Below are 27,548 nucleotides of genomic sequence, written 5' to 3'. Positions count from 1 at the left end.
AGACTGGGAAAAACTAGGATCAGTGGCAATCCCTTGAACCTCTCTGCTGGAATTTCTGGTTCCAATGCCAAAGATCAAGACCCCACTGTCTTTCAGGGCAGAAGCTGGTATGTCAACATTATCACTGGACCTTCCCCCACTAAGCAGTATCAGCATCTGAGGGACGCCCTCTTGGCTTCTGCTTCCAGAGGAGGCAGTAAGGACGTTGTCCCTTACGTATTGGAGGGCTGCCCCAGTGTTAAGGGGTCTACCTCCTCTGTGCCTCAGACTTCTCACAGTGTTAAGAATGTCCTCCTTTGTGGTGTATGTGTTCAGATAGAAATGAACTTCTTGATCTCTACCGTACTGGACAACAGAAACGCGGTCTTTGTCTCCTCCCACATTGAGTTGCCCCACTACTCTCTGAACAAAATCACGCATTGCTGGGAATCCATTCCTTGTGCCATCAGAACCATCCACAAGGAATACCACATCCTTTCTGGAGGTGTCATGATCAACTGAGAAAATAAATAGATTATGTCAATCAGACAGTTGAAAAGTGGGGCTTGTGGTCAAATTATACCGTTGTTTCTAAGACTCAGCTGACATTTTACTAACACTTCCTGACTCTCAATTAACAGTGATGACACATACCTAAATCTGTTGTCGATTCTGGCGTAACATCAATAACAACTGACTCCACCGAGGACAGAAGTTGCTGCTGGATGTTTGGAAGGTCAGTGAAGTCAGAGACAGACAGAGCGTAACTGGGATCATGTGATATCCTCTGCAATTCTCTGCTATCAGAGCTCCTTGTTCCAATTCCAAAGATCAAGACCCCAAGCTCCTTCAGAGCAGAAGCTGGAGTGTCAACATTGTCAAAGGACCTTCCACCACTCAGCAGAATCAGTAACTGTGGAACACCTTCAGTGCGTCGACTTCCGGAGGAGGCAGTCAAGACATTGTCTCTCACATACTGGAGAGCTGCTCCAGTGTTGAGAGGTCTCCCACCTTTGTGTCTCAGACCTCTTACAGTGTTGAGAATCTCTCCTTTTGTTGTGTATGTGTTCAGATAGAATTGGGCGGCTGGATCTCTACTGTACTGGACCACAGCCACGCGATCTTTGTTCTCATCCACGCCGAGTGTCTCCACTACTCCTTGAACAAAGTCCCGCATTGCTGGGAATCCACTCCGAGTGCCATCAGATCCATCCAGCAAGAACACGACATCCCTCCTGGGAGCCTGACTCTCAACTAGAGAATGTGAATGTTCAGAAAAAATAGTTTTATTAAATGATGCATAGGTAAGGGAAAAACAGGACAAAGCTGCTTCCTTCACATGACAGTCATCCCTTTCCCAAATCTCAAACAACCATACAAAGAAAGTGTCAATGTGTGCATTGGACTGAGTGCTATCATAGAGAACATTCCTACAGAGGTACAAAATAAATCCAACATGAAAGGCCTCGGGAGGCATCTACCTAAAATGTCAAAGGTATCAAATACTTATATCTTATTGTAAGAGTGAAAATGGAACTGATCAAAACCATATTTATCTTACCTAGAATTGTTGGTTTTACTGTTGGTGTCATGGTTGTGACCTGTACAATGACAGTGCCCATAGCAGAAAGAAGCTGCTGTTGGACGTTGGGGAGGTCAGTAAATTCAGACACGGAAAGAGCATAACTGGGGTCATAGGATATTTTTTGTAATTCTCTGCTATCAGAGCTCCTTGTTCCAATTCCAAACACTAAGACACCAAGCTCCTTGAGAGCAGACGCTGGTGTATCTACATTGTCAAAGGACCTTCCACCATTCAGCAATATCAGAATCTGTGGAACACCTTCAAGGCGCCTACTTCCGGAGGAGGCAATAAAGACATTGTCCCTGACATACTGGAGAGCTGCCCCAGTGTTGAGGGGTCTCCCTCCTTTGTGCCTCAGGCCTCTTACGGTGTCCACAACGTCTTCCTTTGTTGTGTAAGTGTTCAGATAGAAGTGGGCCTCTGATTCTTTGCTATACTGGACCACAGAGACTCGATCTCTGTTCTCCTCCACAGTGAGTTTCTCTACCACTCTTTGAACAAAGTCACGCATTGCTGGAAAGCCATTCCTAGTGCCATCAGAACCATCCAGCAGGAATACTACATCCTTTCTGGCAATGCTTTGGTCCACTAAGAGTTTCAGAAACAAAACAGAAAATATGTTAGCATTGCTTCATTGAACCTGAGACTGAAATATGTGTGTTGTTTTCGTTGTCCTAGATAACGCATCCGTTCTTACCTATGACTGTTGGGGTTTTGGGTGTGGCCTCAACTTGTACAGTTATGAGTGTGGAGAAAAACTGCTCCTGGATGCTGGGGAGGTCAGTGAATTCAGAAACAGACTGGGAAAAACTAGGATCAGTGGCAATCCCTCGAACCTCTCTGCTGGAATTTCTGGTTCCAATGCCAAAGATCAAGACCCCACTGTCTTTCAGGGCAGAAGCTGGTATGTCAACATTATCACTGGACCTTCCCCACTAAGCAGTATCAGCATCTGAGGGACGCCCTCTTGGCTTCTGCTTCCAGAGGAGGCAGTAAGGACGTTGTCCCTTACGTATTGGAGGGCTGCCCCAGTGTTAAGGGGTCTACCTCCTCTGTGCCTCAGACTTCTCACAGTGTTAAGAATGTCCTCCTTTGTGGTGTATGTGTTCAGATAGAAATTAACTTCTTGATCTCTACCGTACTGGACAACAGAAACGCGGTCTTTGTCTCCTCCCACATTGAGTTGCCCCACTACTCGCTGAACAAAATCACGCATTGCTGGGAATCCATTCCTTGTGCCATCAGAACCATCCACAAGGAATACCACATCCTTTCTGGAGGTGTCATGATCAACTGAGAAAATAAATAGATTATGTCAATCAGACAGTTGAAAAGTGGGGCTTGTGGTCAAATTATACCGTTGTTTCTAAGACTCAGCTGACATTTTACTAACACTTCCTGACTCTCAATTAACAGTGATGACACATACCTAAATCTGTTGTCGATTCTGGCGTAACGTCAATAACAACTGACTCCACTGAGGACAGAAGTTGCTGCAGGATGTTTGGAAGGTCAGTGAAGTCAGAGACAGACAGAGCGTAACTGGGATCATGTGATATCCTCTGCAATTCTCTGCTATCAGAGCTCCTTGTTCCAATTCCAAAGATCAAGACCCCAAGCTCCTTCAGAGCAGAAGCTGGAGTGTCAACATTGTCAAAGGACCTTCCACCACTCAGCAGAATCAGTAACTGTGGAACACCTTCAGTGCGTCGACTTCCGGAGGAGGCAGTCAAGACATTGTCTCTCACATACTGGAGAGCTGCTCCAGTGTTGAGAGGTCTCCCACCTTTGTGTCTCAGACCTCTTACAGTGTTGAGAATCTCTCCTTTTGTTGTGTATGTGTTCAGATAGAATTGGGCGGCTGGATCTCTACTGTACTGGACCACAGCCACGCGATCTTTGTCCTCATCCACAACGAGTGTCTCCACTACTCTTTGAACAAAGTCCCGCATTGCTGGGAATCCACTCCTAGTGCCATCAGATCCATCCAGCAAGAAAACGACATCCCTCCTGGGAGCCTGACTCTCAACTAGAGAATGTGAATGTTCAGAAAAATAGTTTTATTAAATGATACATAGGTAAGGGAAAACAGGACAAAGCTGCTTCCTTCACATGACAGTCATCCCTTTCCCTAACCTCAAACAAACATTCAAAGAAAGTAGCAATGTGTGCATTGGACTGAGTGCTATCATAGAGAACATTCCTACAGAGGTATGAAATAAATCCAACATGAAAGGCTTCGGGAGGCATCTACCTAAAATGTCAAAGCTATCAAATACTCAAATCCTGATGTAAGAGTGAAAATGGAACTGATCAAAACCATATGTTTCTTACCTAGAATTTTTGGTATTAGTGTCGGTGTCATGGTTGTGACCTGTACAATGACAGTGCTCATAGCAGAAAGAAGCTGCTGATGGATGTTGGGGAGGTCAGTAAATTCAGACACTGAGAGAGCATAACTGGGGTCATAGGATATATTCTGTAATTCTCTGCTATCAGAGCTCCGGGTTCCAATTCCAAACACCAAGACCCCATGTTCCTTAAGAGCAGAGGCTGGTGCCTCCACATTGTCTCTTGACCGTCCACTACTTATCAGAATGAGTATTTGTTTCACCCCCTCCAAGTATCTACTCCCAGAGGAGCTTGTAAAGACATTTTCTTTCACAAACTTCAGAGCTGCTCCAGTATTAAGGGGTCTTCCTCCTTTATGTGAGAGCCCCCTCACAGATTTCAACATGTCTTCCTTTCTCAGAAATGAATTCAAATAAAAATGTGCCACTGCCAAGTTACTAAATTGTACCACAGCCACTCTGTCATTGTTTTCTTCCACGTTGAGATTTTCAATGATTTTGTGGAGGAAATCACGAATTGCTGGGAATTCTTTTCTGGTGTTATCTGATCCATCCAGAAGAAACACAATATCTCTCCTATTTCCGTCATTTCCCACTGTTTCCACTGTCCAATAAACCATAAATTAATGCAATACATAAAACAATTCAATTAAAAACACATGACCTGTTTAACATTTAAATAATTTATGTTGTTCTTTTCAAAAATCAAATAAAGATATTCAACATTTACAGTAAGTCACCAGTACAGTTTAATATTTCTTACCAACTCTCGTTTCTTCTTGTGGTCTCACTTGAGCAAGATGTGTCTCCAAATTTTTCTGGATGTTTTGAAGGTTTGCAAAATCAGGGACTGAATAAGAATAATTTGGAAGAGATGATATTGATTGCATTTCAACCAAATCAGTCATCCTTGATCCAATGGCAAATGTTACAACCCCCAAATTCTTGAGTGCCCTGGAAGGACCTCGAGGAGAATCTCTCGATCTGCCACCAGTCAGTAGCACTAGGATCTGTTGAGCACCCTCGTGACGTCTACTTCCAGCATTATTAGTAAAGACATTGTCCTTCACAAACTGGAGGGCTGTGCCAGTATATTGAGGCCTCCCGCCTTTTGGTCTTAGATTTCTGACTGCTGTAAGCACATCATCTCTTGTCTTGTAAGAATTCAGGTTAAAGTTCACTGCTGCACTGTTGCTGTACTGCACAACAGCAACTTGATCTTTTCCTTGGTCCACATCAAACTTTTCCACCACTTTCGCAACAAACTCTCGTATTTCTGTGAATCTGCTCCTAACATCATCGGATCCATCAAGGAGGAAAACAATGTCTCTTTTCACACTGGTGCCTTGAACTAGAATGAAAATTAACCAAAATCAGCTAATTGTGCACAGTACATAATATACATTTCATGCTACAGTATAAGCTACATACTATATTTTGAAAATGATTGAAAAACAACTTATTTTATAAATGTTTTCAAAGAAATTGCTTGATATTGTACTCCGTTTCACTTACCTAAACCTGGTCTTGCTACATCTTTGTGAGAGACAATTGCTGAGAGTAACTGTTGTCTAACAAGAGAGAGGTCAGAAAACTCTCTCAGAAGATATGCCTGATTAGGACTGTATGCAATGCTCTGCATCTCCGCTCCATCTGCGTCTTTGACCCCAACAGTCAAAAGCACAATCCCATCTGCCTTCAGACTCTCAGATGGAACCAGAACATCATCCTGAGATTTCTCCCCACTTAGCAGTATCAGGATCTGAGGAATGCCCTCTTGGAGTCTGCTTCCAGAGGAGGCAGTAAATACATTGTTTTTAACAAAATCAAGAGCTTCCCCAGTGTTGAGGGACCTTCCTCCTTCAATATTGATATTGCGTACTTTTGCCATGATATCACTCTTAGATGAGTATGTGTTCAATAGGAAATTAGTGGTGGGTTTGTCACTGTACTGGATCACAGCAACATGTGTTTTGTCAGGCCCAATTTCGAGATGTTCAACAAATTGTCCAAGAAAATCACGTATTGATTGGACACTTTCTCGCATCTTATCAGTTCCATCAAGTAAAAATACAACGTCGACCCCATCCACCAACTGGATATCTGATGTCAACAAAGTTGAATTGTCTAAAATGAGCAAAAATAATAATTAGGTCCATATATACTGCACATCTGTTCTGAAATCAAATCGTTTTGTATCCAATAGTATGTCAATGCTGCTCTCTAATACTGTGATTTAGAATAATCTCAGTAAACTACTGTAAATGTATTACAATCTTGGATTTAAAAAGCCTTAAGTGACAGTGAAATATACACTACCGTTCAAAAGTTTGTGGTCAATTATAAATATCCTTGTTTTTTAAAGAAAAGCCAAATTTTTGTCCATTTAAATAACATCAAATTGATCAGAAATACAGTGTAGACTTTGTTAATGTTTTAAATGACAATTGTAGCAGGAAACGGCAGATATTTAAAAATGGAATATCTACATAGGCGTACAGCGGCCCATTATCAGCAACCTTCACTCCTGTGTTCCAATGGCACATTGTGATAGCTAATCCAAGTTGATCATATTAAAAGGCGAATTGATCATTAGAAAACCCGTTTGCAATGATGTTAGCACAGCTGAATATTGTTCTGCTGATTAAAGAAGCAATACAACTGGCCTTCCTTAGACTAGTTGAGTATCTGGAGCATCAGCATTTGTGGGTTTGAGTACAGGCTCAAAATGGCTAGAAACAAAGACCTTTCTTCTGATACTCATCAGTCTATTCTTGTTCTGAGAAATGAAGGCTATTCCATGCGAGAAATTGCCAATTGGTACAATGCTGTGTACTACTCCCTTCACAGAACAGCACAAACTGGCTATAACCAGAATAGAAAGAGGAGTGGGAGGCCCTGGGGCACAACTGAGCAAGAGGACAAGTACATTAGAGTGTCTAGAAGGCCAGCATCCCGGGGTCGCCTCGTCACTGTTGACGTTGAGACTGGTGTTTTGCGGGTACTATTAAATGAAGCTGCCAGTTGAGGACTTGTGAGGCATCTGTTTCTCAAACTAGACACTCTAATTGTCCTCTTGCTCAGTTGTGCCCCGGGGCCTCCCACTCCTCTTTCTATTCTGGATAGAGCCCGTTTGCACTTGGATTAGCTAACACAATGTGCAGGAATGATGGTTGTTTATAATGTCTACACTGTATTTCTGATCAATTATATGTTATTTTAATGGTGGAAAAATAGTCTTTTCTTTCAAAAACAAGGACATTTCTAACTTACCACAAACTTGAACGGTAGCGTATCTTAATAATCTTACCAATGACAGTTGAAATATCAGTTGTTTCCTTAACACCACTCATTACAGCAGCCACGGAAGAGTGTATCCCGTCAAGCTTGTTAAAATTGGCAACAGAAAAAGAGTGTGCTGGTGTAAAAGATATGCTTTGTAACTCCAATGTATCAGCATTCCTTGTTCCGAAGCTAAATGTTCTTACTCCATCCCCTCTCAATGACTGCGCAGGTCCCCTTAAGTCATTACTAGATCTCCCACCACTGAAAACAAATAGATATTGAGGCACACCCTCTGCACGTCTGCCTCCAGCTGAAGCAGTAAAGACAGTGTCTCTCACAAACTGCAGTGCTGTGCCAGTGTTGAGGAGTCTTCCAACTTTGTGCCTCATGGATCTTATTGAATTAAGCACATCATTTTTAGAAGAGTATGAATTCAGATAGAAATTGGGTGTGGCATCCCGACTGTACTGAACAAGGGCCACCCGGTCGCCATTTTCCTCCACATTAAGACTCTCCACTACTTTCTCTGCAAAGCGGCGAATCCCAGCAAAGCCAGTTCTAGAGTCGTCAGATCCGTCAATGAGAAATACAACATCCTTTTTGTCAGATTCTGAAATGAAGATAAAGAATGGTTGCAGAGAGAAAGGAAAGCCACTTTTCTGAGAGGGCACAGAAGCAAGGTCATTGCTAGCATAACCTTATTCTTTTAAGGAGAAACACCTTAGACACACATCTATATTTTCCTCAAAGGACATGTAATAACATAGATAAGATCCTTTACCAGAATACAGAGAACACATGCCATTACAGAAAAATAGAAATGGCTACAGCTTACCAAAATGCATGGTAGGGACAGTTGGCACGAGTTGATGGGATGCTTCTGTTAACAATGACAACAATTCTCCCTGAATTGTGGGAAGGTCTTCGAAATCAGTAATAGAAAGGGCGTAATTAGGTTCATGAGATATCGTTTGTAGTTCAAGGGTGTCGGCATCTCCTGTGCCAATACAAATTGAAATTACTCCCATTTCTTTGAGCTTTGTGACAGGGGTTCTGATATCATCTCTCGATCTTCCACCACTCAGCAGTATCAGTATCTGTGGAACACCTTGCAGGCTTCTACTTCCATTGGAGGCAGTAAAGACATTGCTCCTCACGTACTGGAGAGCTGTTCCAGTATTTAGAGGACTTCCTCCTTTGTGCCTCAGACCTCTTACAGCATCAAGAACAGAATCTTTTTTTGAATGCATACCCAACTTAAAATTGACCTCTGCTGTGTCACTATATTGAACCACAGACACATGATCTTTGTTCCCATCTACATTGAGTTTTTCCACAACTCTCTGAATAAAGTCTTGAATATCTGTAAATCTTCTTCGGGAATCATCCGAACCATCAAGTAAAAATACAATGTCCCTCCTGGTATCATTTGATGCATCTATAAGCATTTACAAAATTGGTTAATAACATTTTGCATATACATTTAGGGAATTCAATAAACTTTTAAATTAAATACATCAATATTATACTAACTGAATTGACCAACTACAGCATAACTGATGATTGCAGTCTTACCTATTAATGTTGTTGGCAAGTTAGTAGCGGTCATTTCAACTCTCTCAACAGCAGATATTACTTGCTGTTGAATGTTTGGGAGATCGTTGTAATGTGTAGCAGAGAAAGCATAGCTAGGTTCATATGAAATTGTTTGAAGCTCAAGTATATCGGCATTCCTCATTCCAACCACTATTGCCATGACACCAATTTCTTTCAAGTTTGTAACTGCATTTCGAACATCATCATTGGACCTTCCCCCACTCAATAGAACCAGAATTTGAGGGATGCCCTCTTGGCGTCTGCTTCCGGAGGAGGCAATAAAGACATTGTCCCTGACATACTGGAGAGCTGCCCCAGTGTTGAGGGGTCTCCCTCCTTTGTGCCTCAGGCCTCTTACAGTGTCAACAACATCTTCCTTTGTTGTGTAAGTATTCAGATAGAATTGGGCCTCTGGTTCTCTGCTGTACTGGACAACAGAGACTCGATCTTTGTTCTCCTCCACAGTGAGTTTCTCCACTAGTCTTTGCACAAAATCACGCATAGCCTCAAATCCATTTAGAGTTTCATCAGAGCCATCCAGTAAAAAAACAACATCCCGTTGTTTGGATTCAGTTTTATCTAGAGATTCATATGAATAAAATGTCATTTGCAGGTAAAATTATAAAGAAAGATCATGGAAATGTATATTTGTGACTAGATAGTGATAGCTACATTTTTCACCAGGCATGCTTAAAATAGTATCATGAATGTACTGGGTAACACATCCAGCTATTTTCAGCAAGAAGGTATCAACCTGAAATGTGACAGATTAAATGGCTAATGAAGAGAGGTAGAGAAATAACTCCTTACCTACTACCGTTTGTTGATAAACTCTTGGCTGACGAGGGACCCTTTTTACAAGTGACAAAAGCTGCTGTTCAATACTTTCAAGGCCATCGAACCAAGGGACAGAAAGAGCATAGGAGGGGAAACGAGCTATTATTTGGAGCTCTAATATGTCTGCATTCCTTGTACCAATACAGAATGGTACAATTCTGTTCTGTTTCAAAGCAACAGCAGCACCTCCAACATCATCTTGAGATCTGCCACCACTCAGCAGTATCAGTATCTGAGGGACGCCTTCTTGGCCTCTGCTTCCAGAGGAGGAAGTAAAGACGTTGTCCTTTACATACTGGAGGGCTGCCCCAGTGTTGAGTGGTCTACCCCCTTTGTGCTTTAGGCTTCGAATAGAACTTAGAACACTTTGTTTTTCTGGATATGTGTTCAGTAAGAAATGGGCCTCTGGATTTCGGCTGTACTGGACCACAGAAACTCGATCTTTGTTCTCTCCAACATTGACATTTTCCACTACTCTTTGAACAAAGCCAAGCATGGCTGGAAATCCACTCCTAGTATCATCAGATCCATCCAAAAGGAACACTATGTCTCTCTGTGCAGCATCTAATTCAACAAAAGAAAACATTGAATGACCTATTTAATAATAATTTAATAATAAAACCATGACAGATACTAGGCCAGGCAGATATACATGCACAAGGACGGCATATCAATAGAATGTAGTAAACACATGGTCAGAAATATTATCCATTATATATATTTGAACTATGATGACTTTCAGGTCATTACATAAGCTCTATAAATATTGCCAAGCCTTGTAACCATGTTCATCAATGCAACAATACAAAGAAATAGGATGTGAAATTAAAGGGATTTAAAAAGGTCTCAAATGACAAAATATTTAAGGTTTGTCGAGCGAGATTTTCAGTTTCAGGAAAAATATGTCAAGATGTGAAATCAAACACTCCTTCCATGAAGGAAGACGAAGATTATATGCTTAAGACAGCGGATAATCTAAACTAGTGTAAATCAACTAGACAATGATATACTGTATAATTGGTTCAAGAGAGAGCTTAAACAGAAAGGACCAGAAAAGCACAGTTTCCTGATTTTAAACAATCAAGAAAAGCATGATGTTTCTGGAATGTGGAACAAGAAAGCGGAGATTTGGAATTTGTATGCCAATAGAAATGTCTTTGCAAAACAGTAACCCTCCCAGGACCATCTCTGATGTTGTGTTTGTATAATTATGAGTAGGTGTATATTGGACAAATTGGACAAAGGCAAGGATCTCCAGCTGTATGGACAAAAGTTCACCAAAGACGGGTAGGTTGAAAAGAAATCTGGAAGAGTAGGCAATGCATCGAAGCTCCTCTTGCCTTACATGTTTCATCCGAATGGCAAAAGAAAGAACCCCAAGATGTTTCAGATCAGATGCAGCAGCTGTGAAGTCATCATTAGACTCTCCAGCAGTTAACAAAAACAAAATCTGGGGAACCTCTTCCAGATGCCGACTCCCGGACGAGGCAGTGAAAACACTGTCCTTAACAAACTGAAGAGCTGCTCCAGTGTTGCGGGGTCTTCCTCCTTTATGCCTTAGGCTTCTAACAGCGCAGATGACAGCCCTTTTGGTTTTGTGAGCTTTAAGGCGGAAGTATTCCAGAGCATCGTCAATGTTTTGCACAACAGGAACTCGAACATTGTCCCCATCAATGTCAAGTTCATTGGCCATTCTTCGTATAAACTCTCTAATGGCAGGCAATCCAGTTCTGGAGTCATCTGAACTGTCAAGGAGAAACACTATATCCCTTTTGATGTTCTCTGTATCAAGTAGGTAGTGAAGATAGATAAAAATGGAATACATTGACTAACAAATATATTATAGAAAAGGCATGTAGGCCGCCATTGTAAGTAAGATTTTGTTCTTAGCGGACTTGCCTAGTTAAATAAAGGTTGGGAAAAAATAAAAGGCATGTAAATGTTTTAAAAAATTAAACATTGTTAGGAATGTTTGAAGCTGAATCTGAACACCAGGCATATCAGTTGAAAAATATCACTGACAGAAGAAATTACTGCAAAATTACAGTTGTGGTTAGTTATCTGTCTCAATACACATTCACATGCATATTTGCAAGGGTGTATGATAATCTGGAGTAGTGTATGCAGGTTTTGGGAGCACTAAACTACTGTTCTGAAAGGTATCATCACAAGCAGAACAACAAGGAATAATCTTTTCAAAAAAAGTTGGTATAGTTTCTCCATACATGGTTGAGGTAAGAGATAAAGAGAGAGAACAGAGTGAAATGGGGGGAAATTGTTTTGGTTTAAGAGAATAAAAAGCCAATAAATACTCTGAATAAAGACATTTTAAAATACTATTTTTTCAATCATGCAACCAAATACTAGCATCTTTCACCAAAATGCATAACATGTATCGAGATAGCAGGAAATACTCTACTGAGACTATGTTTATGAAAGGCTTAGGTATCTATGTATTTACAATGCTTCAACTTCAGCATTGTTCCAAAGATAAAGAATATGGTATATATCTTGTATTTAGCATACTCAGATCCAAGCTGAAGTTCTTACCTACTAAATCAGGAATCCCAGGTGTCACATCAGGAATCCCAGGAGCTACTGATTCTTCGGTGTCTTTCGACAGGCTTTTGAGCGCAGCAACAAGCTGTGGCTGGATTGTGGGCAGCTCAGAGAACTCGGTGACCTGGTATGTGAAACCAGGTTGGAAGGAAATCATTTCCAATTCACGGACATTGGCGTCCCCAACTCCGACCCCCAATGACACAATTTCCAGATCTTTAAGAGCTACAGCAGGACCCTTAACATCATCTCTGGATTTCTTGCTAGTCAAAAGGATCAGAATTTGGGGCACACCTTCCAGTCGTCTACTGCCAGAGGAGGCTGTAAAGACACGGTGTCTTACAAACTGGAGAGCTGCCCCAGTGTTTAGGTTCCTTCCACCCTTGTGCCTCATTTTACTTATGGCATTAATAATGGCATCCTTTGTTTTGTGAGAGTTTAGATAGAAATGGGCCTCTGGTTTGTCAGCGTACTGAACCACAGAAACTCTGTCTCTGTTCTCCTCCACAGATAGTTTACCCACTATACTTTGAATAAAATCTCGCACTGCTGGGAATCCACTCCTTGTGCCATCAGAACCATCCAGCAGGAATACAATATCTCTTTTCACAGCATCAGTATGAACTGAGATAGCATAAGCATGAACCGAGGCTAAGACACAACAAACAAGGCACGTTTAGAAGAAAAATACATCACAGCACAAAGAGCATCATCAACACAGAACATGACAAAAGCTTTTGCTTACCTTGGTCCAGAATGACCTTCAGCTCTTCCTTGGGAAGGCTCACATAGCTATTGAGCCTTTGTTGTACCATATTGAGCTGGCTGAATTCCTTCACATTGAAAGCAAAGGATGGGTTGTGAGAAATGGCCTCAATTTGCTTAGGGTCTGCATCCTTGACACCAACGCCAAACAGTACCACTCCATAGGTCTTTAAAGAGCTAGCAGATTCCTTCACACTATCCTTTGACTTGCCTCCAGTCAAAACTATCAAAAACTGGGGGACATTTTGGGCCGCACGGCTACCATGAACCGGGGACAGGATAGTGTCCTTCATGAATTTCAAGGCCATTCCGGTGTTTAGACTCCTTCCACCGGCCAGTCTTAGATCATTAACAGCCCTTAACACTTCAGCCTTATCCTTATATGTATTCAGGTAGAAGTTGGGAGCTGGCCTCTCACTATGTTGGACAACTGAAATCCGTACTCTATCTTGTCCAATATCAAGAGGCTCAATGACTTTGATGATAAAGTCCCGGATGTAGGGGAAATCTGCTCGGACATTATCCGAGCCGTCAATCAGGAATGCAACATCCCTCTCACCTCCAACAACTGCTGTAAGAAAAGAGTCAATGGCATTACTTTTCAGTTTGTTCTGTCTTTAATACAATTTTAAATGTTTAAATATTTAATATCCACTGTTAAATCCAAAATGTACTGATAAAAGCTCAAATACAACATAAAGCTTACCAGGTTCCTTGGTTATTTCGATGTCTGTTACTGAGATGTCGGTGTCGCCGACAACAGTAATCAAAGGAGTCATGATCTGTTCAACAACACTTGGTAGGCTAGAAAATCTGCTTTCATGGTAAGCCAAGTTAGGGACGAAAGCGACCGTCTTCAAGTAGGCCTCATCTGCCTGGCCGGCACTGACTGTGAAGGTCAGTACACCCGCCACAGCCACTTTGTCTGCAATCTTTTTAACCTCATCCTGGGATGGGCCTCCAGTGATCAGGAGAAGAACCTGTTGGACACCCTGCCTCTTACGTGACCCAGTCGAGGCCTGGAACATGTTGGTGAGGGCATAATCCATAGCCGCTCCAGTGTTCAAAGCAGATCCTCCCATTAGCCTGAGCTGATCAACTCTAGCCAGCACATCTTGCTTTGTTTTGTGTGTGTTCAGGTAGAATTCGATCTTTGGGTTCTCTGCAAACTGCATAAGCCCAATGCGCACCCTGTCGGGCCGCACGTCCAGCAGGTTTACCACGCCGACAATGAAATCCCGCACATATGGAAGATTGGCACCCCCAATGTAGCTAGAGCCATCCACCATAAAGACGATGTCTCTGACTACTCGCTGGGTCTGCACTGTTGTAATTTCAACCACTGGGGAAAAAAGGGGAGGAAAAAACTGTCATTACATCTATTCTAATATTCAAGCTACAACTATTAGATGTCAGTGATTTTGAATAAAGCCCTAGGTGAGGGGAGTTCCTAACTAATCGGTGACCTTAATTGATCAATCAAATACAATGGAGGAGTGAAAAACTGCAGAATCTCGGCCCTCCATGGAATGAGTTTAATACCTGTGCCTTTTAGAGTCTTGGGGTAAGAAAATGCCACCGGACATGTGAGGTATACATTTTTTGTAAGTAGCTAGTATGAATCCTAGTAACAATAGGAGAGGAGCATTACCTGGCTCTGTGGGTTCCTCAGTCACCACAACCCCAGATAGAGTGGAGAGGAGAGAGACAATCATCCGTGGGTTGCGAAGCAATATGCGGAAGTCCTTCAGCATGAACACCAAACTCTCATCAATGGCAATCTGCTTCAGCTCCTGCTCATCGGCAGTCTTAGAGCCAGCGGCCAGGGTCAGAACCCCCATGCGCTGCAGTGCCTCAGCAGCCTGCCCCACACTGTCACTGGACTTTTTACTGGTCATCAACAGCACCAGCTGGGGCACACCCTGCTGAATACGACTCCCCTTTTCAGCCCTCAGCATGTTGGTCCTCACAAAGTCCAGGGCCACCCCGATGTTCACCACTTGTCCCGGTCTTGGCTTGAGTCTTCCCAGAGCCGCATTCAGGTCCTCCTTGGATCCATATGAGTTCAGGTCTATCTCCAGTCTGGCAGCGTTGCTGAACTGGGCCACACCTACTTGCACCTGGTCCGGTCCGATTGGCATGGTGTCAACAAACCTTTTGATAAACTCTCGAAGAGAGTTGATCGTTGTGGCACCCATAGTGCTGTCAATGAGAAAAATGATGTCCCTTTTTCCCACTTCCAAGGCTGAAAGAGAAAATACAATTACACATGTTAGAGAAAGCCCTGATAAAAGCTAACTATTATGCTAACTTAATAATGGTAGCCTAAGTACAGATGTGATTAATTAATTAATGCCATAGTTAACATGAATGAATGCATTCACAAAGCATGCCATGTTTAAGAAAGGCACACAAAAATGGATTGTAGAATTCACACTGTATTACTAAAGGTGTAACATATGTGTAAACATAGCTGCACAGCATTCTGGGAATTACAGAATGGTACCATTTTGGAGGTGTTCTAGATTAATTTTATGGTGTGCTACCAGTGGTGTAAAGCACTTAAGTAAAACTTATTTGAAGTCGTTTTTTGGGATATCTGTACTTTACTATTCATATTTTTGGCAAATTTAATTTCAATACAGTCCTAAAGAAGATAATGTACTTTTTATGCAATAACATTTTCATTGACACCCAAAAGTACTCGTTACATTTTAATGGTTAGTACGACAGGAAAATTGTCCAAAATAAAATCCCTGGTCATCCCTACTGCCTCTGATCTGGTGGACTCACTAAACACAAATGCTTGTTTGTAAATTAAATCTGAGTGTTTTTTATTTTATTTATTTTTATTTTACTAGGCAAGTCAGTTAAGAACAAATTCTTATTTTCAATGACGGCCTGGGAACAGTGGGTTAACTGCCTGTTCAGGGGCAGAACGACAGACTTGTACCTTGTCAGCTCGGGGGTTTGAACTTGCAACCTTCCGGTTACTAGTTCAACACTCTAACCACTAGGCTACCCTGTTGGAGTGTGCTCCTGGCTATCCGTAAATGTAAAAAAACAAACAATAAATTAGAAATGATTTATACTTTTACTTTTGAAACTTAAGGACATTTTAGCAATTACATTTACTTTTAAAACTTAAGTATATTTAAAACAAAATATTTTTAGACTTTTAGTCAAGTCGTATTTTACTGGGTGACATTCACTTTTACTTGAGTAATTTTCTATTAAGGTATCTTAACTTTTACTAAAGTATGACAATTGGGTACTTTTTCCACCAGTGTATGAAACTAGTTTAGGAGAAGAGTGTAATTGTGTAATACTAATAAAATGTTATTTCTTCACAGGAAGAGGTGAAAAGATTTGCAGTAGATCTGTACTTTCACAAAAGTTTTTTAATGTTGACTGTACTATAATGACTCTGTTTACCAAATCTTCATTGAGAGCATTTACCATTTTTGTGTAATGTTTGTTGGTTTGGCAATGCCACCGTCAGACAGAAAAATATGCTGAGATTCAAACAGACAGGCTTGGATGAGGTCAGGCTCCCCATCAAGGCTCACAAAATAATTTTACACCCAACTCACCCCCTGTACCTGGACTGAACTACTCCACTCTGGGTGTAGTTATAGGGCACCCCCCCCCAGCAAGAAAAACAGAATTAGACAATACTTTTTGTCAGGTGTCATATCTCTCCTAAAGAGCTCAGGCTAATGTTGCTATCCACCCAGTAAGGCCATCAGAGAAGTCTCTTTCATTTGGTATACAATACACTGTATGTAACTGTTATGCATTTTGTATTGCCAATTTGTTCTCTACAGTATGTTAACACCACGTTTAACATGTACATGATACTGCAACAACATTTCACCATGGGGACAATAAAGTCAGTAAAGTAAAGATCCAGTTAACCGTATACGCGGACATCTACTGTTATATCCAAGTGGGACAACAAGCTTATCTAACCAACTACAGTAACTAAACTATACCAAACCTACGTTATCATGTTGCTCTTTTGTAGGTCAGCTAGTCTGATTACACATGATCTAAATAGCCAAATTGGCTAAACTGCGGTATTTCAGTATTCAGTTAAAACTACGTTTTGTAATGCTTGTGCACTTGTTAGGTTTGTTTCTTATTATCAATCTGGCTTAAGTTAGAAATCAAGTCAGGATGCTAACCTATCTGTTTTTTGTCATACATTTCATTACAATGCATTGTCCTATTTGTGAAATGTTATCTACCACTATTTCAATATAAAAATGTGATTAATATATTCAATTGAGATAAGTAAGGAGTGTACCCTCAAACCCCAAATTTCAAGCACCTGCTGTCTCACAATTACATATATAGGGCAGCCCCCAAATGTACTCTTCTTATCTGTCAACAGTCTATGCAAAAAGTTTGATTGTCTTCTCAGGAATTCAGCCTTCTCTGTGTTGATCTTACCAACCCCCCTTTTCTCACCTCTGAGAAGCAGTTACATTCTGTAGGTTTGATATGTGATTGGAGATTAACTTTACAGTAATGCTATTGGTCAACAACTCAGATTTTGAATCCAAACAACTCAGATGATTGTAAAAGGCTCTTAAATTAATTGTTATTTCGTTCCTGACCTACTGTGGTGAGATTATTTTTATTTTTCTTTCTTTCCTCCAATGAACTATTGGCCATGGCACAAGCCATGGTTTCTTTGTCTCTCTTTGTCTCTTTCTCTGATAATGCTTGGAATAATGCCTTGTACAAAGTATTCAGAACCCTTGGAATTTTCCTATTTTGTTGCCTTACAACCTTGTATCAAAACGTGAGTGTGCATAACTATTCACCCCCCCAAAAAAATAAGTCAATACTTTGTAGAGCCTCCTTTTGCAGCAAGTACAGCTACAAGTCTCTCGGGGTATGTCTCTATAAGCTTGGCACATCTAGCCACTGGGGTTTATGCACATTTTTCAAGGCAAAGCTGCTCCAGCTCCTTCAAGTTGGATGGGTTCCGCTGGTGTACAGCGATCTTTAAATCATACCACACATTCTCAATTGGATTGAGGTCTGGGCTTTGACTAGGCCATTCCAAGACATTTAAATGTTTTCCCTTAAACCACTCGAGTGTTGCTTTAGCAGTATGCTTAGGGTCATTGTCCTGCTGGAAGGTGAACCTCCTTCCCAGTCTCAAATCTCTGGAAGACTGAAACAGGTTTCCCTCACGAATTTCCCTGTATTTAGCACCATACATCATTCCTTCAATTCTGACTAGTTTCCCAGCCCCTGCCGATGAAAAACATCCACACAGCATGATGCTGCCACCAACATCCTTCACTGTGGAGATGGTTTTCTCGGGGTGATGAGAGGTATTGGGATTGCACCAGACATGACATTTTCCTTGATGGCCAAACAGCTACATTTAGGTCTCATCTGACCAGAGTACATTCTTCCGTATGTGAATCCACTCATTTTGCAAAGTAATTAAATACATTTGTACTTAGAATTCCACTCTCAGACATTTCTTTATGGCCTATTACTGTAACTTAACTATGGTGTTCTTGCAAATTGCTATTTATCTTATGGAGTCGCATAATTAATTTAATTGGTTAATTGCATAGTCTTATTACGATTAATATGTGAGGCATTTATAATAATGTCTACATATTGGGTCTTTAAATTACTTTTTGTTGTGTTGCTATTTGTGGTCTTGAGCAAAGCATAAGCAACGGGTAGCTAATGCTCTTAGGCTAACCCTGTGGAGTGTCAGGGGGTTGGGTACTGCGTATACACGTTTCCATTTTACGAATGAACAAACTTAAAAGCTATTCTAAGGGACTTGAATTTTTCTTGAATAATGTTGAATAAAGTGTTATTGCAACGCTTATACAGGTAAGGTGTCATGACAGCATTATGTATACCCCCTTCAAGAATATCAAGGCCAAGAAAATCATCAAGGACCTCAGCCACCCGAGCCACGGTCTGTTCACCCTACTACCATCTAGAAGGCGGAGATTGTACATATGCATCACAGCTGGGCCAGAGAGTCTGATAAACAGTCATCACTAGCTTGCCTCCACCCAGTACCCTGCCCTGAACCGTAGACAATGTCACTAGCCGGCTACCACTTGGTACTATACCCTGCACATTGGAGACTGCTGCCCTATGTACCTGGGCATTGAACACTGGTCACATTAATAATGTTTAAATACTGTTTTACCCTCTATATATAGTATATCTTTTATTCTAGTCATGGCTATTTATATACTGTACATATTTATATTCCGGCCTCTGACATTGCTCGTTCTGATATTCCTCGTTCTGATATGTTAATTTGTTGTAATTTGTTTTACTGTTGGATTATGTGTGTATTGCTATTGTGTTGCTAGATGTTGCTGCACTGTTGGAGCTAGAAACATAAGCATTTTGCTGCACCTGCGATAACGTCTGCAAAACTGAGTATGCAACCAATACACTTTGATTTGATTTCATGTAAAGTGTTAGCAATTTATCATTCTTAAAGTACCTAAAGTATGCAATCAGCTACAACACACACAAAATAAAAATGTTCCATGCACCCTCAACCCACTCCCACCTTGCATGGAAGTTTACCTACCTTCTGTGAATTCATTCAGAACGACAATGGTACCCTGGGCCACCCCGTTAACGTATGGTAGCAGCTGGTCACCCATGCTTGCCACTGCCCTGAAATCGGGGGCCGACAGAACAAAGCTCTTGTCTGTGGCGATAGTCTCCAGCTCGGCGGTGGCCGTGCCGCCGACCACTACGCCAAACGTGATAACGCTTGCTGCCTTAAGAGCCCGGTCACCCGCACTGAAATCGTCATTGGACGGTCCAGCACTGATAACCACCAGAGCTTGGGGCACCCCCTCCTCTGCCCTGCCGCCTGATGCCGGACTCAACAGGCTCTCAGCGACTTTCTCCAAGGCGGCTCCAAGGTTAGCCTCATTGTTGCCTGTGAACTGAATGGCCTTCACTGCATCCAGGACAGCGGCTTTGTTCTCATAGGTATTTAGAAAGAACTGAACCTCGGGGTCCACGCTGTACAGAGCCACGGCCACCCGAATTGTGTCCCTGCCCACATCAAGGCCCTCAATGACTTTCATGGCCAAATCGCGCACGCGGGGGAAGTTGGCCGCTCCAACATTCTCAGATCCGTCAATTAAGAGTACAAGGTCAGCTGACTCTTGTGCTTAAAAGGGAGAGAGAGATAAAACAGGGGAAAAAATGCAACGTGAAAGCATTAAAACAGAGAAAGAGGGAGAAGGATAATGTGCTGGTACATCATTGAATGTAACATTCATGGTGAACACAATCAATCATTAAAACATTAAAAAACATCACAAAAGCACATTATACTGCATGTAGGCTGAACCAAGGAGTGAATACATGTTAACCTTAAGTGATAATGGTTGCAAATTAGTCTGAGGATGACCCCCCTAGCTTGCTATATAATACTCCATTAATGTATTTTTTTGCTTGTTTATGATAATTTCCCAAAATGTTTAGGGCAATGCGACATCAACAGAACATTACAAAATAGCTTTGAAGCACTGTACTCATTATACACTCATAATACTCATAATTTCATAGTACTGTCAAAGGGCTCCGTTTCTCCTTTTTATCTGTCTTATATCAGCTTGGGTTCTGTGATAATGCACCAAAAATGACCTCCTTCAACTCCATTGAGTTCAGCTACCCCATGCAGATTCATGTTACAGACCTCAGATATACTGGGTACCAGTCATGACCCTGTGGCCCATCCTCGATGCTTAAGAGCCTCTACTGTTAATCAAGAGAATAAATAACTATTCTATAACATTTGATTGTGCATTGTGCCAAGCTGTTACATGTTACTTGCTCAGTTGATATCACACTACATTTGCCCTGTCAATATTATACTGGATTAAAACTAGGCTCTGCTGCAAGTCAAGGATGAGTCCAGGCCAGGTTCATTACTGTTCCAAGTGTAGAATATTATGCACATATTTTACACAGTTATGAAAACAGTAACTGATAAAACATAGCCTAAACACACACAACAACAACAAAAAACAAGACACACAAGCAGTGGGTGGATGGTCAGACATCGTTAAAAGCTGCTGTCCGTGATTTGGGAGGCCATTTGTCACTGCTCTTCATTCACTTTTTCAAAGGTCTACGCCGTAAGGGCCTAATATATGGAGATTTGTTCTCAATGAGGCAAAAGCAGCTACGTGATGTCTGTAGAGCAAAGATCGTGGACTGAATGTGTTCTAAATGTCTATGCATGTTAGATGATAGAGAGAAAAAGAGAGAGAGAGAGCGACAAAGAAAGAGATTATTGAAGTTAATACCCTGTTACTGTATAATGTGAATAGATTATTGTCCGCCTGTAACAGTCGGCCACGAATGTTGAATTGTTTGAAGATCCTACTTGTAACTTTTACATAGTCAATGCTGTTGTAGCGAACTAAAACGTCAAACTAATGGTGATTTGTCTTTACCATATAAAAAAGGCGTTGGGTATTCCAAATGACTGAGATGGCCTGTTCTCAGTTCATGCACGAGCTTTATAAATTGGTTGATCTGGCTTGTAAGAGGTATAGCAGCCACCAGTGCCATCAAAAGCCCTCTTCTGAAAAGTATTAGCAGTGTCAATCACCTGCAAACCTGGGTGGTGATCTTAAAGTATTACAGGCAAATTAAACGTGATGAGAAACAGTGATGTTAATGGGTGCCGGACGGTGGAATGAGGGTTATCGTGTTAAATACCCATTAATCGTGTTAATACAGGACTCCATCCAGAATTGGCCACACATTCGCAGCTGCTTTCTTTTTTAATGATAATGTAGGCATTAGTATGGTAGTGACACAAGCCACTTGTTGGTACCCGTCACATCTCGAGGCACTCCTTTGGCTTCGACAACCACAGGGGCATCCCCGGCCTGGGTCACTGCGCCGCACAAGCACACCACCACTAAATCCTGCATTACCCCCCGCAGGGCCAGGAAAGAGTCTACACTGAACATGTGTGTGTCCTGCAGCGCACTAGCCATCTCCCTGAGTTCCCAGTCCACCGTGTCCTGCACCCCCACCGCAAACACCTTCACACGGGCCAGCCACAGTACCTGCATCTTGAGAGCGACCGTCTGTCAAGACCACCACCACATGGGTCACGCCCTCGCCTGCACGGCTGCCCGCTACCGTGTGGGTGTCACCTCCCCAGTAGGCTATGACCCGGATGTGGGCCAGGGCCCCCAGCGGAGATGGGTACATGATCGGCTGGAACTCGGTTTTGGGCGAACCACTGTACTGGACGAGGGAAAACCGCCATCCTCATGCAAAGCTTTAACAACACTTTACAGAAACTGTCGGACGTACTGAAAGTTCTCTTGTCCCATGATCCAGGACGAATCCACTAGAAAGTATATATCGGCGGCCAGCCCTTGTGCGCAATCTTCAAAGGAAGAAACACGGTTTTGAGGACTCTCACCGAGCTATGAAAGAGGCCAAGTCCAGTGGTATGACTGCAATCACGACCCTGTTAATGTACCATGTAAAATAGACTATAAACTGGTGCTAAAATATTAAGGCAGTACACCTTAGCTCACCTCACCTGCCAGAAGGCTATCATAAAAGAGGCGGAACTGCGAGGCCAGGGATCCAAAACATGACACAGGACTCTAAGGCTACAGTGACTCCTGAGTAGACCTCATGTTGAGCTTTTCTCATTCACACCATGAAAAAAAGCTCAACATGAGGTCTACTCAGGAATCACTCTACCTTTGACCACCTGCAGGGAACTAGACAGCTTTGAATTTGTACCCAAACGTTTCTTGTTTCAAGAAAGGGGGAACCTCAACCCATACATATCAATCCAACTCCAGTTTAAAAGCAGTGCTCAGAAATATCATCATTGTCATTCCTCATGTTTTCTTTTAAATGTCTAACATTTTGGCCAATTGACTAATTTGTGCTGAAAATAACAAGAACCATCCTCAATAGCACTTGCACAGATCCACCGATTTATCCATAACCTGAATAGTCACAGTTACAAATGAGGCTTCCAGGTGCTACTAAGATCAATGGGTATGTGAAGTGATAGGGAAATAAGACAGGGCAACACAAGTTAAACTGAGAATAGAAACCTAGCCAAGCTTACCTTCCTCTTGAGCGTCAAGTCTGGGCAGCAGTCCTGCAGAAAGTACGCCCAGAAGAGCGCACAGCGCTAACATCCGGTGTTTCCTCATCTTCTACCCAACACCAAAAGTAACACCTGCAAATGGAATAGAACAGGAAGTGTCATGGAAGGTTGGTGTTCTTTTCAGCATCACAACAGGTAACAGTTTCTATGGCAGGTATAATTGAAAAAAAAGACATCATAGTAGGTAAAGTAATAGAAGACTTGAATGTTGCATTTTTTTGTGAAGTAGTCCTAAGTGTGTCAGTTTCCCTTTAACATTGCCATCATCAATGCTTTATAATCTGAGTATTAATTATTTAAGTACAATACAACACAATAATCCATCAACATCGTAAAATGAGCAAATATTTCAAAATAGAAAAACTTACAAGACTGAGTTTTTGTCATTCTGACAGGGACATTATGAAGCCTAGCGGAACCCTACATTAAGTTGCTGCTTTTGGTTGCCTCCCTGTTCCACGGTCATCACACGGTGAAAGCAAATACCTAATGTCAACAACATATTTACAGTTATGTTTTACTCTTCAACACACCATTGGAGAAAAAAAGACCTCATACTACCATCACGTGGAACTATGTGCAGAAATATGGGATCCACTGCTACCACGACGTCAGCTTGGACTAGCCAATCCTGCAAAGCTGTCTAAGAAAGGGGTTTTCAATGCATTTCTCCCTTATCCACATCAACAACAGGCACTTGCCAGCAAATACCTCCAGTTAAGGGTTCAAAACAACAGCCAGACTCCGGTTAGTTTATGTCTCTCTTAGAGTGCTATCATTGGTGGCTCATTTCTGTCTGTCCAAATAAGTAGCAGCATAGGTGATATTGAGCTCGAACTGGAGCTAGAACTTGGACTTGTAGAGCCTAATGGCATGATCAAAACCACCTATTCAAACAGCCAGTCTACATTGCTAATTATCTACTGTTGGCGAGGAGGATATTTTCCATCTTATAAAAGTTGTGTTCTTAGGATGGTTGTTGGACTGGAGAGTCCAGTTTCACGGTGAGGTTTGTGTGTTCTATATTTAGTCCAGCTTCCCCTTATTGTGATGTTAAGTGTCATCGAGGGAAATTAAAAATTCCAGAGAAAGATCAAGCAGACAAACTTTGTTCCAATCAAATGTTCATAGGAAAGAGTGTGTGCAACAGTTGTGGATTGTTTTGCCAAAGTAAGATTAAGGCCAAACCCAGAGAGAGTTTCAAAATAGACTACACAATAAAGCCTTGTTCACATTGGCAGTTTGAAGTGACTCATCCCATTTTGTTTGCAAACTCAAATAGAATTTCTTATTTTTCCTGCAGTCTGAACAGCCATAAAGCATATGGAATCGGATATTCCAAGCCACAATTCAAAACATGAACATTGGTTCCTACCCTGTCATAACTCCTACCTGGCTTTTTCATCTGTTGTCATGCCAAACAACGCCAACCGTAGAATTTGAATAATCATTCTATACTATGATTCCTATATCGCAAATCAAATCACAATACGATTTGTTGTCCATATCATGCAGCCCGACTAACAACCTAATAACTTTACCAGTATATGCAAACATTTGGTGGCACAGAAATAAAGGAAAAGTGGTATCTTCTTCTGGAGAATAAGTATGATTCATATAGGCCAAATGTAGGCTATACATAAAAAAATATATATACACATTTTATGTGTGCTCCTAACTTTTCTAATTTAGGTGCACCAGTGCTACCAATTAAATGTTTAATTTAGAGCCCCGAAAACAGATATAGTATGCCATGACTGAAGGGCATACGCCAAATTGGCTGAGCTCAGGAATTTATTGGATCTCTGAAAATGTTTACAAAAAACAGTAATCAAATGCCTTGTACGCTGCTGACCAAGCTGAGATTCACATTCTTAAACAAGTCACACGCACGCGCACACACACACACACACACACACACACACACACACACACACACACACACACACACACACACACACACACACACACACACACACACACACACACACACACACACACACACACACACACACACACACACACACACACACACACGCACACACCAGTGCAGCATCACTAGATCCCCATAAAGTAGTGGGTAACTTGCCGGAGCAGGGTCCCATATTAGCACCATTCACACAGAGCTGCTGTTGTAGACCCATTAATGTACACAGAGTTCAAATGTAATAGTAAGCCTGCATAGATACTGTATGGTGGAAACCTTAGCACACCCAATAGGTATTCTAAACTATGGAATTTCTGTTGATAATGTCATGCTGCGGACATTTCTGTGCAGAAAGAGCTAAATACAGCACCATGTGCTGACTTTGCTGTTTTCTGCGTGACACAATGCCCAACCTCAGCTCTCTTTCACCGTAGACCCATATTTACAATTCCAACTGGCAACTGAGCTGTTCGGCAATGAGGAATTTTCTTGCATAGACAAATAAACGCTGTCACCAAAGGAAAGGGGACAAAAAAATGTAATATCTTTGGCAGGCATACATGGCCCATGACTGGGAAGGTATCCACTATTAACATAATGATGAAGGTGAGCGCAGCCATATGCCCATAGTTGAGCCCCAGGGGAGTTCATTTTACGATCTAAGTGCACTCACACAGTGCTCTGGCAGCTACTCCAGCCAAATCACAGTGGAGGGCAGCTCAATGACGCACAGATTATGGTGAGGAAAGTGTGTGTGATGATATGAAGAACTATTGAAAGTTAATGGAGAAGAAGGAAAAATTGGGAAGTTACACGCACGCTAATGGGTAAAATTCAGGTACAGTATCATGGGATCAAATGTGACATGTTTTCCTCACCCTCAGATCTATTCACATAGATAAGTAATTTAAAGAGTAACTTTCATTTTCTCGGCTTAGTTATAGTGAAACACGTCAATTCTGGTCTTTATTTTGCCAGTTCTTTGCAACAGCCTGGTCTTATAGAATATATGTAATATAGTAAATGTTTTTTATTATTATTATTTTTTTAAACCTTTATTTAACTCAGCAATGTAAATCTGGGATACTCACATTTGTATGATATGTTCCGTTTGGTATGGTTACATAAGAGAGAATGTCATTAATTTATTGGTCTCAATGTATATATACTGAACAAAAATATGAATGCAATATGTAAAGTGTTGGTCTCATGTTTCATGAACTGAAATAAAAGATCCCAGAATTTTTCCATACGAACAAAAAGCTTATTTATTTATTTATTTATTATGTGCTGCACAAATTTGTTTACGTCCCTGTTAATGAGCCTTTTTCCTTAATAATAATACATCTATCTACCTGACAGGTGTGACATATCAAGAAGCTAATTAAACAGCATGATCATTACACAGGTGCACCTTGTGCTGGGAGCAATAAAAGGCCATTCTAAAATGTACAGTTTTGTCAAACAACACAATGCCACAGATGTCTCAAGTTTTAAGGGAGCGCGCAATTGGCATGCTGACTGCAGTAATATCCACCAAAATTTTTGGCAGAGAATTTAATGTTTATTTCTCTACCTGGCTCCCCAGTGGGTGGACGTATGCCCTCCCAGATCCACACATGACTGCACCCATGCCCAGCCATGTGAAATCGATAAAATAGGGCCTAATGAATTAATTTAAATTGACTGATTTCCTTATATGAACTATAACTTGTTGAAATTGTTGTATGTTGCAATTATATTTTTGTTCGTTATAGTAAATCTAAGTCTTTTTGCCCTGAGCGTTTAAACTCTACCAATTGAAATTGTGATGTAGAGGCACCCTGAGAAGCCTGAGAAGACATCTCAATGGAGGGGTTCGGTATAAAATACACTCCCTTCTAGATGTCCTGGATGGTACCATCTCAAGGCTTACTATAAAAGCAGTTGACAGCGAGCCTTATTTTGTATTTTTTATTCAAGGCACACTTAACCAGTATGGCTACCACAACATTATGCAGCGATTCGACATTCAATCTGGTTGCACTCATTGGGACTATCATTTGTTTTTTAACAGGACAATGACCCAACAAACCTCCAGGCTGTGTAAGGGCTATTTGACCAAGAAGGAGAGTGATGGAGTGCTGCATCAGATGAGCTGGCCTCCACAATCACAATCACTAATTGAGATGGTTTGGGATGAGTTGGACCACAGAGTGAAGGAAAAGCAGCCAACAAGTGCTCAGCATATGTGGGAACTCCTTCAAGACTGTTAGAAAAGCATTCCTTGTGAAGCTTGATGAGAGAATGCCAGGACTGTGCAAAGCTGTCTTCCAGGCAAAGGGTGGCTACTTTGAAGGATCTCAAATCTCAAATATATTTTGATTTGTTTTGCACTTTTTCGTATTATATGTATTATTTCATAGTTTTTATGTCTTCACTATTATTCTACAATGTAGAAAATAGTCCAAATAAAGAAAAACCCTGGAATGAGTA

General features: G+C 41.4%; 2 protein-coding genes across 3 annotated transcripts in view; both read right to left on the bottom strand.

The window, feature by feature from the left end:
* col6a3 (collagen, type VI, alpha 3) overlaps positions 1-27,548 on the bottom strand; it is a 101,356-nt gene that overhangs the window by 69,434 nt on the left and 4,374 nt on the right. The window contains exons 2-15 of the mRNA XM_052492649.1: positions 23,105-23,218; positions 19,556-20,152; positions 14,609-15,202; positions 13,664-14,299; positions 12,938-13,528; positions 12,184-12,843; positions 9,607-10,197; positions 8,776-9,375; positions 7,664-7,810; positions 2,994-3,593; positions 2,707-2,857; positions 2,262-2,335; positions 1,541-2,152; positions 634-1,233 (exon numbers count right to left, since the gene is read on the bottom strand). Of these exons, the coding sequence (XP_052348609.1) occupies positions 634-1,233; positions 1,541-2,152; positions 2,262-2,335; positions 2,707-2,857; positions 2,994-3,593; positions 7,664-7,810; positions 8,776-9,375; positions 9,607-10,197; positions 12,184-12,843; positions 12,938-13,528; positions 13,664-14,299; positions 14,609-15,202; positions 19,556-20,152; positions 23,105-23,192 (6,541 nt within the window). The 5' untranslated portion in view covers positions 23,193-23,218. The remainder of the gene's footprint in view (positions 1-633; positions 1,234-1,540; positions 2,153-2,261; positions 2,336-2,706; positions 2,858-2,993; positions 3,594-7,663; positions 7,811-8,775; positions 9,376-9,606; positions 10,198-12,183; positions 12,844-12,937; positions 13,529-13,663; positions 14,300-14,608; positions 15,203-19,555; positions 20,153-23,104; positions 23,219-27,548) is intronic.
* Positions 4,661-8,601, bottom strand: LOC127915115 (collagen alpha-3(VI) chain). 2 transcript variants are annotated; one of them, XM_052493936.1, is made up of 4 exons: positions 8,036-8,601; positions 7,226-7,810; positions 5,431-6,042; positions 4,661-5,266 (listed from the first exon to the last, which is right to left on the bottom strand). In XM_052493936.1, the coding sequence occupies exons 1-4, from the start codon at positions 8,448-8,450 to the stop codon at positions 4,665-4,667; spliced, it is 2,214 nt and encodes a 737-aa protein (XP_052349896.1). In that variant the 5' UTR covers positions 8,451-8,601; the 3' UTR covers positions 4,661-4,664. The 2 variants fall into 2 exon arrangements, with proteins under 2 accessions (XP_052349896.1, XP_052349897.1); XM_052493937.1 differs by lacking the exons at positions 7,226-7,810; positions 8,036-8,601 and having other exon boundaries at positions 5,431-6,248.

The sequence above is a fragment of the Oncorhynchus keta genome, chromosome 34, assembly GCF_023373465.1.
Source record: "Oncorhynchus keta strain PuntledgeMale-10-30-2019 chromosome 34, Oket_V2, whole genome shotgun sequence".
Classification (NCBI taxonomy): domain Eukaryota; kingdom Metazoa; phylum Chordata; class Actinopteri; order Salmoniformes; family Salmonidae; genus Oncorhynchus; species Oncorhynchus keta.
The sequence above is the reverse complement of the archived record's forward strand: the minus strand, read 5'-3'. Positions and strand labels throughout refer to the sequence as shown.